General features: G+C 38.5%; 1 protein-coding gene across 1 annotated transcript in view; it reads right to left on the bottom strand.

The window, feature by feature from the left end:
* The window catches only part of Crybg1 (crystallin beta-gamma domain containing 1), a 190632-nt gene extending 174155 nt beyond the window's left edge, over window positions 1-16477 (bottom strand). Inside the window, exon 1 of the mRNA XM_078019548.1 lies at window positions 16114-16477. Within this exon, the coding sequence (XP_077875674.1) occupies window positions 16114-16358 (245 nt within the window). The 5' untranslated portion in view covers window positions 16359-16477. The remainder of the gene's footprint in view (window positions 1-16113) is intronic.
* Between the last annotated feature and the right edge of the window lie 327 nt (window positions 16478-16804).

Here is a 16804-nt window from a genome sequence, read left to right on the forward strand (position 1 = left end):
TTGGGGATTAAACCCAGAGCCTCCTCCATGCTAGGCAAGCGCTCTACCACTGAGCTCCATCTCCAGCCCATTATTCACTCACTTCGGAACAGAGAAAAGAACAGAGCCCATGTGGTGGAGCACACCTATAGCTTATTCAGGAGGCTGAGGCAGGAGGATGACTTGAGTCCAGATATTTGAGACCAGCCTGAACAACAAAAGGAGACTCCACCGAAAAAAGGGAGGGAGGAGGGGAGGAGGGAGGGAGAAAAAGAGGGAGAGAAAAAGAGAACAAACAAGTTTTCCAGAAAGTAATCCAGGAGAGCCCATCTAAGGCCTGAGCCAGGGGTTATGGGGCTTCGCAGTGCCTCAGGCCTCCAGCTTCCCAACCACCCTTTTCTGTTTCAAAGGAGCCTCTCATCAGCCTGGTTAGGGACCAGGCAGCTGGTAGCATCAAATTTCACTGAAGAATACCCTGAGGCACAAAGAGTTTAGGTGATTTGCCCAAAGTAACCTAGTTCATAACCAAGAAATCTAACATTAAAACCCAAGTCCTGGAATAAGCTTCTATAGTCTACATGCATCAGGAACCCTGTCCTTGATGACCTCCTCACCACAGAAGACATGAACATTTGATTTTAAAGATCTGTAAAGTATTAACAGCCCAGTAAGTTTGATGACTGCTTTGGCATTAGTTCTGGAAAATCATACACTGAGCTTTAGATCCGAAGCAAAATGGAATGAGGTTAACTGCTTGCCACAGGCATTGTGTCCTGTTTTAGGACTAAGAAGAACGTTGCTGATATGGGGGAAATGCCCACAATTCAGGCTCAGCACACAAAATCCTGAAAGTTCTTTCCATAAGGGAGAAGTCGTGTGTAAACATGCACATAAAGAAGTGTATACAGAGGACTTGCTATGTCAATACACAAACTGCCCAAGAAAGGGAAGAAAAGCAGAAGGGATTAGCCACACAAGCCCCCAAAGAAAAGGGAAATGAAACAATTGAACCAATAACATCCAAATGAAAGGAGAGAACTGAGAGCCCTTGGCAGGGCAGGTCTCCTTGACTTTTAAGTGCAGGTGTTTACCAAAGTGGGAGGATTTGCTGTTCCCTTTTCTCCTTCTGGTTCCATTAGATTTTGCTCATGTCTCTATAAGAGTACTTTGATTCAATTTGTATCATTTCTTTTTTTTTTTAACTAACACCAGCTCAGAACCAACTAATTTAGCTCCTCTACCCAATTCTATCCTTCTGCAGTACAAAGCCTCAAACCTAAAATATAATGAAAAGAGTATTATTACACTTAAGATTTGGATTATGTCTGTCAGGATCTCAGCAGGGAACAGATGGTACCCACAAAAGAGCAACTGGGAGTGTTTAAAGAAATGACTATCTACAAGATATGAGCAGGTAAGGAAAACTAAAAAGTTTTTTCCTCCCCCACAGCAGGAAGTCACTACTACCTATAGGTACAGAGGCCAGAGGAGGGAGAGGTATTGGCAAGTTCTGTTGCTATCAAGGAGGTCAACCCATCAGGAGCTGTGGCCTTCAGCCTGACCTCCCTCTCCTGCCCTCTTCCTTCTATTGGCCAAAGTTAACTAAAAGGCAGAGGGACAGACCATGGCCTTCCCAGTCTATAAGTACAGTTCTCTGGGCACAGTGGAGGCTGGAAAATGGCTCTGGAAGAACAAGCAGAGAATATCCAGAGACTGAGGTTTAATGTGTGAATTAAGGTTTTATGTTTTTAGAGATTTTCACTGGAGCATTAATCATAATGATGAAAAACTAGAAAGAACCTGAATGTTCAGCAATAAAGGAATAAATAAGAAAGCTATTTTACATGTTTTAATTAAGTGGGAAGATGCTTATGATACAATGTTAAGTGAAAAACGAGATGCAAAAGGCATCTAAATTTCTGCCTTTGTAATTCTTTTTCTGTTTTTTTTTTTTGGGGGGGGGGTGCATCAGGAATTGATCCCAAGGGCACTTTACCACTAAGCTACATCCCTAGCCCTTTTTATTTTTTATTTTGAGACAAGGTCTCATTAAGTTGCTGTGAGTTTTTGCTCAATTGCTAAGATTAATCTTGAACTTGTGATCTTCCTGCCTCAGCCTCCAGAGTTGCTGGGATTACCACATGGTATGGCCGTCACCCCTGTAATTTCATCTCTAATGCTCAATTATACAAAAATACACACAGAAAGAAACACTGTTAGTAGTGTAATCCATAGATAGTAAGGTTAGGGATTTTTATAACTATACAGCAAAGGGGCCAAAATAGTTAAGGCAAATGGAGACTACATCAATAAGTAAAATTAGAGTCTCAATTATAAAAGAATAGGGGATTGTTCACCAATTTGACCACTTGAAAGAATTGGATAGGGCATTAAAAAAATAATGCCAACCAATCAATCTTGAGAAAGATAAAATGATACTTCAGGACCTGGAATCCAACTCTTGGAAGAAACAAATGAATAGACAACATGTTTCTCTGTTACTTTCCATAGTTCATAGCATATTTTTCCCAAACTCCCCTCCCACACAGAAGTCTTTAAATAAGGTATATATATATATATATATATGTCTGTATTATTATCTTTACAAACTTTAATCACTAAGATGATTATGCCTCCTTTACCTCAATATATTGTTCAAAATGAAACCAATTCTAAATCATACAACAAAGATTATTGTCTTAAAATAACACAAAACTTCCAGGCATATTTTGGATTTATTTCTCTCTGATCCCTGCTTTGCTGGTGTGAGCATATGTGTAATTTATCAAATACGTTATTTAGCCTTGAGTACCTATATAAGGGAAGTACCAAGTTCTAGAAAGCATGTGTGTGGATATGCATATATTTATGTATAGACACACACATACATATCTCTACCTTCTTATTTTGTTTTTGTGCTACTGAGGATTGAATCCAGGGGTGCTTTACCACTGAGCTATACCCTCAGCCCTTATTTAATTTTTACATTGAGAAAGGGTCTCACTAAGTTGCTCAGGCTGTCCTTGAACTTGCTATTCTCCTGCCTTACCCTCCAGAGTCACTAGGATTACAGGTATGTGCCACAGCGTCTGGCTATCTCCTCTTTGGTAAAGATCAAAATGGAGCCATCAATTTAGAGAATTTGGAGGCATATATCTGATGGTGAATATATGCTCTAACATCAACTGCTCTCTGGAACTCCTTTAGCAGTTAACAAACAACATTAAGAGTTCTTGAGAATTGTAAATCCTTCATCCCCTGTGGTGTTTATGCTTCTTTTTCTGATCTCAGCCCATCTTGCACAAGTTTGAGCATTTTCTCTTCTTTCCTATAATGGCAAGTGCAGTAACTTTCCCTTATTTTAATGGTGACTATTGCAGTCTCTCTGGAGGACAGGACAGCAAGACTTTTCCAACAACAGAGCTTGAACTGGTTGGCCAGCTCACACCCCAGGGCCTCCCACACAGTGCTATCATAGTGTTTCTTCAGTAGAAAGGTTACACCAGCGCAGTTTCACCCTCATATTTACTAACCTTCCTGAACAGGACTGACATGGTCACGGAAGACCATCTATCAAAAACACTTTGAAGAAAGGTACCATCTGCTCAGTTACTCGAGTCACAAATGAGGAGAAAACCTGACACTTCGATGACCACTATCACTGGATAATTGCTTTTAAAATTGGAGAAAGTCTATAATAAGAGTGTCTGGCTTAAGATAAAGAAGCAAATTTCCAATTGTTCTCTTGAAGTTGAACAACAGTACTAATAACTACAATCACGTATGCTTTAAAATAACTACCTTAAATCTAAATATAAGAGCATATATATTTCCAGTTTAGTATAAGGTAAAAAGCGCTTCTGTGACCTACAGTGAGTTAAGTTAGTTTTGGTCTCTAATGATATTCATAGAAATCAATGAGCATTCTTAAGTAAAACTGTAAGTCTCTCAAATACATAGAGGACAAAATAAAATTCAATTTTGAGAGAAATAGGCACTAAAGACAAATTTACTAGCTCCTATAAAGATAAAGATTATTTAAAGGATTTTCATAATCCTTTACACTGTAGAGCTCTACATCTTTCAAGTCACAGTATTTCCTACAAATCTGGAGTTTGGGTCATTGGCAGGTTCTTTCCTCTTTCGGGCTGTGGTTAATCCTGTGCATCCCTCTACACACTCTGAATCATCCCGAATGTAATAAGGCTGTGGTTTTTAGACTAGATGGGAAATTGGGTGCAACAAGTTTAGTCAATACTCCTATTCTCAAGTTGCATTCTTGGGAAAATCATCCTTCAGGTGTTACCAGGTAAACAAGAGTGCACCCAAGGCATGTGAATTCTTTGTTATCCTTCTGAGAGAGCAATATTTTTTGCTCTCTATTATTATTCTCTACAATGTGATCAGGAGGGTCCAGACAATCAATTAGGAAAATTCACCTTCCTGGTGGTGATAGTCCCGAGAGTGAACAGATTTCTTCTGGATGCTTCTGTTCTTTAGTTAACTAACTCCCATGCAGGCACTCACACCCTCTACTAACTACTCATTTAGTAGGCTTTGGTTTTCTCATGGTGTAGAGGAAATAGTACAAGTTTTGTGTCAGGAAGAATTGGGTTCAAATTTTACTCTGACCATTATGTTAAATGAAATAAGCCAGACTCAGAAAATCAAGGGTCATATGTTTTCTCTCGTATATGGAAACTAGAGAGAAAAAAGAAGGGGAAGAAGTAGAGGGCTTTTTGGGGGGACTCATGAAAACAGAAGGGAGACCAGTGAAGTAGAGAAATGAAACTAGGGGAAGGGAGAAGGGCAGGGATTGGAGGATGAAATAGATTAAATTATGTTATGTGCATGAATGAATATGTCTCAACAAATCCCACTATTATGTATAATTATAATACACCAATAAAAAATAATAAAGACAAAAATATTGCTCTCTCATACACTAGCTAAGTCATCTATTCAGGTTCTGTTGTCTTGATTATAAATGTGGAGGTAAGACAATACATTTTGCAGAACAATTTTGAAGATTAAATGAGATACACTGAATATAAGAGCAACTGTCATATAATAAGTACTCAATAATTGACATACTCCTTGTCCAATTTATTTTCAATTAAATTTCCTTATATTTTTTAAATTTGATTGAGATTGTGGATCATGTGGCTGAAAAGAACTTTCTTCTTCCATTAACCTTATGTAAACATAACCAAATCCAACTGACCATCACTTTTGGTCTTTGTTGATCAGTTATTGAATGGCATTAGGATATAAATTTGTGTTCCTTTTTGTTTAACTTCTGCAGACTTTGTAAATTAATGGAATTGTAGCCAAGGTATGCTTACACACAGAGAAAGGCAACCAGGAACTCTGTGTAAGCAAGAAGTGAGGCATAAATTCCTGAGGGAAAAAAATTCTCTTGTAGGAAAAAAAAGATACATGAAGAGAAAAGAGACACATCCTGTCTGCATCTTCAACAACTGCCAGATACATCTAGGACCGGTTGGTTGTCCCCTTATGGATATATATATATATATATACACACACACACACACACACACACACATTATATGTATGTATTTAAGAAAGTTTTTAATAGAAGTGAAATAAGAGGGAAGGGCAAAATTAAGGGCTCACAATGAACTTTTTATGAGGAGATTAGGACAATCAGAATGCCAAGTAGTAGAAGTCGAAACTTTGAGAAAATGCCAGACATTCTGTCACGCTTTGTTTTATCTTAAAAAAATATATATATCAAATCTTGGTTTAGACTAGCTTGTTTAAACATGTTTATGGACACACACAGGAATATAGATTGCTCTTGTTTCAATCCAAAGTATAGTCCAATGAAGGATTCCTGATCAATAATTAAATCTAAAAACTTGTTTTGAATAGCCAGGACTAAAAGAATAGTTTTGTGACCCCACCCTTGCAGTAACTATATTTTCTTGTTTTATAGATAATAACCACCACTTCGTTCACGGGAGCTAAATAGTGGGGAATCAAGCCAATATTTGTAAGGCTGTAGAGCCAAGAATGGCTGGCACGGCATGGGTGAGCCTTCAGTGCACAGGCTTGAAATGTGTCAGCTCCTTGGTTTGTACATGACGCACAGATAAAGGAGACGCTGTATTTCAACATGAATGTCAACAGTTGCTTCATCTATCCAATCTTCTAATAGCAGATGCAAAAGTAATCAAGCTGTGCTTTCATGGGATATTTATGAATCCATCAGTATTATGAAAACATTTGAATGACAAATCATAAATAAAATATATTACATGTCACAGCACTGCCATCACTACAAGCCCCATAAAGGGAGCTCTTGCATACAATATGGTATAATATAGACAGGCTCCATAATTTTAAGTGGCATTTTATTGCTTTACAATATGGCTTGTTCAAGGTTTATATTTGTTGTAAAACATGAATTAAGTTATTTTGGTTTATTTATTTAGGCAGTGGGTAAAGTAATAATTATAGCAGAAACTCTGAAAGTATCCAGTATGTCAGTAACCAGAATATAGTGTAGACATCAGCTACATAATTAGTAACTCAAACTAGGGATGGGTCTCACAGTTGTTGGTTATGGAACTAGGGGAAGAATTCCAGAGCACAGTCATCAAAAGGTTAGGTGAGTAAAAGCTGATATAGGCCAGGAGTGAAGATATAGACTTTAATCCAAGAGAATTTAGGAGAACAGATGAACAGAAATCAGAAACCTGAATTTTAGCCTGCTTGCTCTATCTGCATTACCTTCTGTGAACTCCAGTTTTCTCATCCACAAAATTAGAGTGTGGGTTTATTTATGTATCAAGTGTAATAAACATCAATAGCAATTCTAATCCTTGAACTGTAAGGTCAACCTTTGGTGGAACCTGCTTTCATTGCTAGGGAATCCTCAAGGATAAATAGGGGAGAGAATCTAAAGCAGCCAGGAGCAGCTTTCTGCATCAACTCTTAAAGCAACTTGAGAACTTCTTTTTTTTTTTTTTTTTTGCCAGGGATCGAACTCACTGAGCCACATCCCCAGCCCTTTTTAAAATATTTTATTTAGAGATAGGGTCTTGCTAAGTTGCTTAGGACTCCACTAAATTGCTGAGGCTGGCTTTGAATTCATGATCTTACTGCCTCAGCCTCTGGAGCTGCTGGGATTACAAGCATGTACCACCATACCCAGCAAGGTTTTTTCTTTTTTTTCTTTTTTAATGGTACTGGGATTGTATCACTGAGCTACATCTCCCAGCCCTTTTAAATTTTTTATCTATTTATCTACTATTTATTTATTTTTTGAGACAGGGTCTCACTATGTTCTACAGGCTGGCTTTGAACCTAAGACCCTCTTGCCTCCGTCTCCCAAGTTTGTAAACTTGGGCAAGCATGTGCTGCCGCATTGAGCTCAACTTGAGAAATTCTGATTTCCCTACCTAAACCAAGCAGCAACTGGAAATGTAAAGGACCACCTTGCATTCTACTGCCTGTGTCTGACTCCAAGAAGAAAGATGGTACAAACTAGGCCCACCTCTTAATATGCTGTTTCCTGACAACTAAGGCAGAAGCCCCAGACTCAGGATCTAGACATGATACCCCCATTTATAACATGCACTTTTGAATTTCCACTTTAGGATCTCTTTGTCTTTTTATCATACTCATATGTCTTGGAAAGTATATATTTTTCTCTCCACTACTTAACATAGAAATTATCTAGCACTAAATATTAACTTGATTTCCTATATATATTTGAATTTCTGCTTGGAAGCTCCAGAGCCTAAATCTCCTCACTATGGGAAAATAAAAGAAGCAGCATTAACTACAGTAATTAACTTGTGGTGATTAACCACAAGGACCCAAGATCCCTATTTGATCAAACTATTATATCATTTTGTGCCTCATTTTAGGTCCAAAATGGAATAATGATAATACCTACTTCTCAGGGATGTTATGAATGTACTGAATTAATATTTATAAAGTGCTTAGAATAATGCCTGATACACACAGTGTATATTAAACTACTTCTATCAATCAAATCTTGATGAAAAGCAACGTTTCCAAAGACATGGCTTGAAGTAGTTTTTATAAATCAAATGCTTCCTCTATTTTCTTATCTTATATAAATGCATATTATTTTGACTCTGCACCTCAATTGCAAAATAAAGACCTACTCAGCTAAAGAATTTCAAAGGACTACCAGAAGCTTTATGCTACTGTTTATTAACTAATTTGAAAAAATTAAAGGAGTATTACATTTGGTGTTTTTACATAACTGTTGGTCAAATCTCTTACTTGAACTATAAATATTGCCTTTGGGATACCATAACCCTGTTGTTTGATGACTGAGACTCAGTTAGGGTCACTGGCTTGACATGGCGTGCAACCATAATAAGCATCAACAGCTGCCAACTTATTTTGCTCCAAAATATTTTGCCAAGCTTAACAACAACTTACTTTCACTCATCATTTATGGAAAAGTAAGAAACAGAAGGCCCTTATTAATTCTGTTTTTCATTTCTCTGTCTTAGCTATACATTCAAAATGGACTTGGCTGTAACTTGGTGGTGAGAGATGTTGGGGGATACTATGAAAGGACTTTGGATTCTTTGCTTCACTTGCATGGTCTTGGAGATTCCTGGTAACTTATCAGAATGATCCCCTAGTCTTAAGGGGTCTCTGTTGTTGTTTCACTTCCACTAACCAGCCCAATCCCAGAGATGCACAGTGCTGGAAAGACAATACTAGGCAGGTACTCACCATTTAGAGTGAGGACTTCTTATAAATCTGAATCCTTACAGCATTTGGATGAGGTATTTTAGTTAGCCAGCACAGCTCTATATGGAGGGAGTCACAAATGGACTGGTAAGACTCATATACAATTGATTGGATTTTCTTGCCAACTCTCAAGTGTGACAATCACACATACTTTACCTTGAAAATCTACTTTGGGATTTTGAATTCACACTTCAGTGTCCTCTGGGTAAAAGTCCAGAATTTATTTCTCTAAACTGAGTGTATGAAAAGACATGTGTTGATGTGCCAGGCAATTTGATATGACTTTATAGGTAGTTCATAAGTACGGAATCCAGGTGCTTGCATATGCTAAGCACTTGCTCTACCACTGAGTTACGCCCCTTCCTGTGACAGGTTGCTTTTAAGGAAGAACATCTTGCTTAAAGAGTATAGGTAATGCTGGACTTTCCTTGTCAGCAATTCCAGAATCATTTTGACAAAAGAAGGAGGAGACAACATTTTAGCCTTGTAACCTAAAGAATAATCCTTTCTGGATTCACAGATCCATCTAAAGAATTCCAAGAATCATTCATTTCCAGTCTATAATTCTAGTATCAATATTGTGTTCACCTATAATTACAGCCAACTTTTAAGAAGCAGTTTTCCACATTTCAAGTCCAATCTTTATTTCTAGTTTCCAAAATGTGAAAGAGGAGTTGAGAAAATATAATCACAGGCTCTAGATGTTTTAAGGAACTGGAGAAAATTATGTATGCATAATCCTGAATACATGATTCTGTTTTAAACGCCACTATGAAAAGAAGTTTCCATAGTTTTTCTTTTGGCCTGGAGTTGAATATAGTTTAAGATGATTATAACCTCAAGAAGATTTAGAGTCTTTGATGATTTCTATATCAGAGAATAAAATTTCTCATTAATTATTCAATATGAATAAAATGTCTCCATGATAGAAAAACAATTCTGCTTCTTCAAGATAATCCTCCTTTGTGCATTGAGTTAACTCTTCTATTTCCAAATAGAAGGAGCACCCTATGCTCCTTTATTTATTTTCATCCACACACCCCACCCTCCATTAAACTACAATTTTAGAAGCAGGGATCACCTTTAATTTCATTGTTCTATTTTCCAGTGTTTGATACATAATAAGTGGTTAGTGTTCATAACTATATAAAAAAAAGTCTCTTTAAAATTCAGTTCACCTTTCAATAAGATACAGGGGCTAGGGTGTTGTTCAGTGGTATAGCCCGTGCTTAGCATGCATGAGACCCTGGGTTCAATCTCAGCATCAAAAGAAAGGAAAAAAAATCCCAATGGGAATTTATGCCATAGAAAAACTCATCACTAATCCTAGCAAAGCGTTTCTGAAGATAAGATTGTATTGCTTTTTATAAATAGGATCTCTAAGTCTTCTATACAATAAATTCAATATGAAATGGAGACTAAATGATTACTTGATAAAGTTTTTCAAGGTAGACAGAAAAATTATACAATTCAAGCTTCAAATGATCTTCTCCTTTTGACCAGATAAAGCTTTTTGAAAAAAATAAATCACTTTTCCTCTGCATAGACATTTCTGAAATATAAATGACCCAATGGGTCATTTATATTTTATGAACTTAAACTTTAAGATAGATACATGCCTTTAATCTTCATAGAAAGACCGTCATTTTTCTTTACTTTCTTTCCTTTTTTTTTTTAAAGATAGAGATTTGCTCTGTTGCCCAGGCTAGGCTCAAATTCATGATCCTCTAGCCTAAACCTCACCAAGTAACTAGGATTATAGGTGTGAGTGACCCTGCCTTGAGAAAATGGGTATTTCAAATGAATATTAGGATCTAAAAATGATCTAATATATTTATTATATCAAATTGCTCAGGGACAAATAAGTCAGAAATTCACTCTCTCAGCTTACAAATTAGATTTATAATCAAAAGTCAAAAAAAGACGGGCTGGGCTTGTAGCTCAGTGGTAGAACACCTGCCTAGAATTTGGGAGGCCCTGGGTTAGATCTCCAGTAAAGAAAAAAAAAAAATCAAAGTTCTAAGGGTCTCCAAAAGGGCTTATGACAAAAGGGTTTATCACCACTCATTCATGGACTAAATAGAATGATTCAAATGCAGAAAAAGAAAATGGATATATTGGTATAATGACAGAGACAAGTGGCAAAGAATTATTCCATCCTAAAATGATTATTCCAAAATCATCTCAGGAGAGGTTCCTTTTTTAATATTTATTTTCTGTAGTTGAAGTTGGACATAATAGCTTTATTTTATTTTTCTATTTATATGTGGTGCTAAGGATTGAACCCAGGGCCTTACACATGCAAGCTGAGCCATAATCCCAGTCTCAGGAGAGGTTCCTTTTAAAATTTCAAGAATAAAGTTTGTCTTCGTTGTTCTAATTTTATATATATATAGTATGTATATTATATATACATATATAAAACATATTTAATTATATTATATATTAAATATATGTATGTAAGTTATATATGAATTTTCTTTTTGGTTAGCTGAACACCAAGAGAATAAACATCATTTTATTGCTTAAGTGGTCCTTTTGTTTTTAGAAGTAGAATTCAGCTTTATTATTCTTTTTTTCCATTTTAATTTAATATATATGACAGCAGAATGCATTACAATTCATATTACACATATAGAGCATGCCCACATAGTAAGACTTTTAAGTCACTAAATGCATGAAAGGCCTCCCTCATATGGACTAACACAGGCATCCATATACTCAAAGGTACTTCAAAATTTAACAGAGCTGGTTACACCTTTCAGGCTTCTGAAGTTGTTTGACTTCATTTACAAAGTAATGATGCACTTATCAAAGCTACTCTCCTTACAAACAAGGCAACAATAATTATAACCTTCACTGCCACCATCACTCCTGCTACCAACCACCACCTTTTCTAAAAAGCTTCTGTTTTTGGTTTTATTCTAAAATGTTTTTGCATTTGAACATCAAATTCTCCATTTCATATTCACAAGAGCCCCACAGAGTCAGTGTGTTGTCTATTGTCTATATTTTACAATATAAGGGACTCTCTATCAATCACCTGCCAGGTCCAGTGCTGGGTGCTTTACATGTAGAATACCCAATTTCATAGGTCTCTGTAGAAGAAGTATGATTACTTCCATCCTACAGGTGAAGAAGCCAAGGCTTACAGAGGTTAAAAAAAAAATTCAAATGGCAGACACTGGGCTAGGGGTGGAGGTCAGTGGTAAATGGCTTACCTCCTTTGCCTGTCATGCAAGAACCTGGGTTCAATCCCCACCAAGACAAAACAAAACAACAACCACACACACACACACACACACACACACACACACACATACACATATAATTAACATTTAGAGGTCACAGAGCATGAAACTAAAGGTAAAGCAATAAAATAACTCCTCCAGATCATGGCTAGTGATAAAGCTAAATCAAAATTTCTCATTTATCAGTGGTGAAATAAAATAAACCTAAAATTATAACTGTTGCCTTTGGCATATGAGAAATAACTCAGTGTTAATCAGTTTAACATTAGATAAAACAAAAACAGACTTATCTAACTGAGCTCAGTGGCACAGGCCTGTAATCCCAGCTACTCAGGACGCTGAGGCAAGAGGATTGCAAGTTCAAGGCCAGTCTTGGCAAATTAGTGAGAGTATCTCAAAATAAAATGTAAAAGAAAGGGCTAGAGATGTAGCTGAGAAGCAGAATTCTCCTGACTTCAATCACCAGTGTATCAAAACAAAAAAGACTTAGTTAAGTCCTCCCCCTCCACCCCCAGTGTTTGGGAGATAAACCAGGGCCTTCCTATGTTAGGAAAGTGCTTCACCACGGAGTCACACCTCCAGCCCTCCAGAGCTCATTTCTAATCAAAATAACACAGGGTACACAGGGTGCCTTAAATAGAGAAAATACAAAGGAAGCAACATTTCAACATGTCTCAGAAAAGAAATACATATGCTGGAGGGTTTTGGGGGTTTTTTCCCACTATACAGCTTTCCCTCTACATTTATGGATTCAACCAATCATGGATAGGAAATATTTGGATCGTGAGTTAAACAAACCTCTTTTTATTCATTTAAAATAACTGTTTGTTTGTTTGAATATGTATAGACCTTTTTCCTTGTCATTATTCCCTAAATAATAGAGCATAACAACAATTTACATTGTATTGGGTACTATAAGTTATCTAGAGATGATTTAAAGTATACCAGAAGATGTAAGCAGATTATATTGCAATTACTACATCATTTTATATAAGGGACTCAAACATCTTTGGATTCTGGTATCCACTGGGGTTCTGGAACAAATCCCCCATAGATACCAAAGGACAACTATATTGAGTTTTACTTTGTGCCCAGAAATGCAATAAAACTTTAACATTGACTAACATCAAATTCTCCATTTCATATTCACAAGAGCCCCACAGAGTCAGTGTGTTGTCTATTATCTTTATTTTACAAAGACAGAAACCAATATTCAGAGAGGAAAAGTAACTTGCCTAAGTCACACAGCCAGGACATGAATTCATTTTTGTTTTACCTAAAAATTTGCAATAGAAATCATATATGCTCAGCAAATAATTGTGGCCACCTGGCTGTCACCTCCTCAAATAGAGAAAAAGGTCACAGTGAGTGCTGCATATTCCATCTGGATCTACAAGTCCTGGACAGATGAATGAACAGGGTTCAAGAAGGCCACACTGGCCAAAGATTGAGCAAAAACCTAAGTGAGCTGTAACCACTCTCTTCAGATTACAACCAGGTACACTTTCTCAGAAGTACGAGATATCTGTAAAGGTGATATAACTAGAAAACCCCCAAGACAGACCAGTATGTTTAGTTTTTAGAACACTTATTAGTGCAAAATTCATCATAGTTTTGAAGGGAAGAATGAAGTGATTCAAGACTGAACCAAAATACATACAAGAAATCAAGAAGAGAAACAAAAGTTTCTATTTTGAGTTTTACTCTAAAACGTTTTTGCTTTTGAATAAATTATCTAGAGCTGTGTATTATTATATTTTGATAGATAGGAAATGCTGAGATTAGGTCAGGTAAGAGAAACTGCCATGAAAGTCCTTAAAATATTTACTGATGTAATGGGAAAAGTACTTCAATCTTGAGTACCACATTATTAAGTTGCATATTTTGTTAGAAATTTCAATCCATAACAAGGCACAGTAAGCATTTGAATAGATAAAAAGTGTGTTTAGTACAACCAATTGTCACTGTGTATGATTTCATATGAGAAAATATCAAGTGTCTTCTCTCTTATCACCCCTCCCCCATTCAGACGGCCCTGAGCCACTGGTGGTTCTTCCCAAGCATGGACCTCCTGTGAGTGTTGGTGATGCACACAGTGCAGCCTCTGCCTGGGACTCCTTGCTCCTCCCCTTTTCCAGTTAAGCCTCTTCACCCAATCTCCCAGGAAACCTCCCTGGAACCCTTCTGCACTGTCATCTGGCATAGCATTTAGCCACTGTTTACTTTTTGGTCTCCATATGAGAGTAAGAATTTTTTGATGACTAAGAATCCTTATTGTCTTCTTTTTCTTCTTTATTTGGTAGTGGGGATTAAACCCAAGGATACTTTACCACTGAGCTACAACCCTAACCTTTTTTATTTTTATTCTTTGTTTTGAGACAGGGCCCCCCTAAATTGCTGAGGGTCACACAAAGTTGTCCAGGCTGGCCTGGAACTTGCAATCCTTCTGTCTCAAGCTGGTCACTGGGATTACAGGTGAGCACCACGGGTGCCGGGATGTTTGTTTGCTTGTTTGTTAAGAGATCGGGGTCTGGCTATTTTGCCCAGGCTGGCCTTAAACTTCTGTCTTCCTGCCTCAGCTTTCCAAGTAGCTGGGTTTGGGTTTTTGTTCTTTTTGTTGTTGTTGTTTTGTTTTTTGTTTGTTTGTTTACAGACCGGTGCCATCTAGTTATTTTTTTAATATCCCACCATTTAGCTAAGATTCTCAATAAAAATTTTATTAAATGAGTGAAAATAGACTGCACAATTAATACTTTTTAAGGAATAAAAGAAATACATGTCTAAAATGCCCATTTTGCGCAAGCAAATTTATTCTCACACTCATTGTTCATAAGATGTATTTTTAAACACCTACAGGGTTCACTGGGTATGGCTAAACATCCAGCACTAAAAACACTTTATACCTCCTGAGCTGAGGATTTATGTAGCTCATTGGTAGAGCACTTGCCTAGTATTCTTTTTTTTTTTTTTTTTTTTAAAGAGAGAGTGAGAGAGGGGGACAGAGAGAGAGAGAATTTTAACATTTATTTATTTTTTTCTTAGTTCTCGGCGGACACAACATCTTTGTTGGTATGTGGTGCTGCTGAGGATCGAACCTGGGCCGCACGCATGCTAGGCGAGCGCGATACCGCTTGAGCCACATCCCCAGCCCCTTGCCTAGTATTCTTGAGACTCCATTTGGGTTTGATTTTCAGCAGCACAACAACACAAAAAAGAAATGTACACCTGGGGCTGGGGTTGTGACTCAGAGTTAGAGCGCTTGCCTGGCATGTGTGAGGCACTGGGTTCCAAACTCAGCATCACATAAATTAATTAATTAATGAAAGGTATTGTGTCCATCTACAACGAAAAATATATTTTTTTATAAAAAGAAGAAGAAATGTATAACTCCAAGTCATGAAAATAATTGAATATTTTCAACCAAACCATCAATTCTGGTACAACTGGCCAGTTATACATATAGAATAAAACTACCAGAAAAATCAATGTAATAATTAAAAAGCACAATAGTAATCACACTTAGTATAATTAGATGCCCCCTAGTTTTGTCAGGGACTCTAATGGGGACCAGTCATTTACCCTTCAATCTCAGTTTCTTTATCTACCAAAAAAAACAAAAAAAGGGTGACTATCCCTGTCACTTCCTTCTTTATTCAGATCTTGTGAGGATAATGGAAGCATAATATCTCTAGAATGTAAATCTTTACAATAAAGGTATGATTATTTTAAAAAAAATATGACCTCATCCCCGCGGTACGATTCCTAGCATCATTCATTGTGGTCAGAACCCTTCACCCGCCCCCTTTCTCCCTAGCAGGTTGAAATGAACACTTTTGCATAAGATCTTGGCCAGTCTAGATAAAGATCGCATGGGTGGGCACAAGTTCTTCTCTCTGGTGCTTGGTCTGACTTACAAGGCGCCGGGGAACATATCCCTGGCAGCAGTCAGGATTGCGCTGCCCGGACCCGTTTACACTTCTGGAGGGTGAAGCCGACCCCGGGCTTTCTCAGGTTCTGAGCCGGGGTAGTAGAAACTGGCGGTGAAGAGAACCCAAGAGTACAGCAGGACCAGGTGAGGGAAGGAGAGGAGACTGGAGGGCTTCAGCGAGGAACTTACCTGGCCTCGCCGATGGGCGCCGGAGGCGGGTGCGGAACAAACACTCCACAGTCAGACCGAGGAGGCTGCTGCTTCTTTTTGGAGCGCCAGATGTGGAAAGTGGCGTGCTTCTTGGGGGCCTTGGACGGGCTGGACTCCCTGGGATCTCCTTGAGGTGGTAGTGACAGTGGCATCTTCTCGTCAGCCTGCTCTCCCGACTGCCCGGACACTGTCCTCTCCCCCGCGCAGCCCTTGTGGAAGAACATACCTTGGGCGCCAGCTCTCCCGCCTTCCCCAGAGCACCGTCGGACCCCGCCCCCTCGGCAGAAGGTTAAAGGCAGAGGGCAGGGCGAGCAGCGCAGCAGCGGGAGCTCTCCGGGTGGAGGTGACTGCACGACAGTGACACAACTTCCCGATGCGGCGCTGGCCGCGAGGGGCGCGAGCCCAGGTGAGGCGCGCGGAGGGAACCCCAGGTAGGGCCAACACCCCCCACGGTCCCCGACCGCAGGGCAGCGACACCTACTGGACATCCTGGGAACCGCGTCTCATGCCGCGGCTCCCCGCTGAGAGCCAGCACCCAATTGGGTTTCAATAAAGCCTCAGGTGCAGTTCCCAAATATCGCCCGCGGAGTTGTTGTCTGCTCCTGCCTAAGCCAGGCTGGCAGAGTGAGTGACAGCTCAGCCATGAGCCCGACCTGGAGAAGGATGAGAG

This window comes from Ictidomys tridecemlineatus, chromosome 8 (genome assembly GCF_052094955.1).
Source record: "Ictidomys tridecemlineatus isolate mIctTri1 chromosome 8, mIctTri1.hap1, whole genome shotgun sequence".
Classification (NCBI taxonomy): Eukaryota; Metazoa; Chordata; class Mammalia; order Rodentia; family Sciuridae; genus Ictidomys; species Ictidomys tridecemlineatus.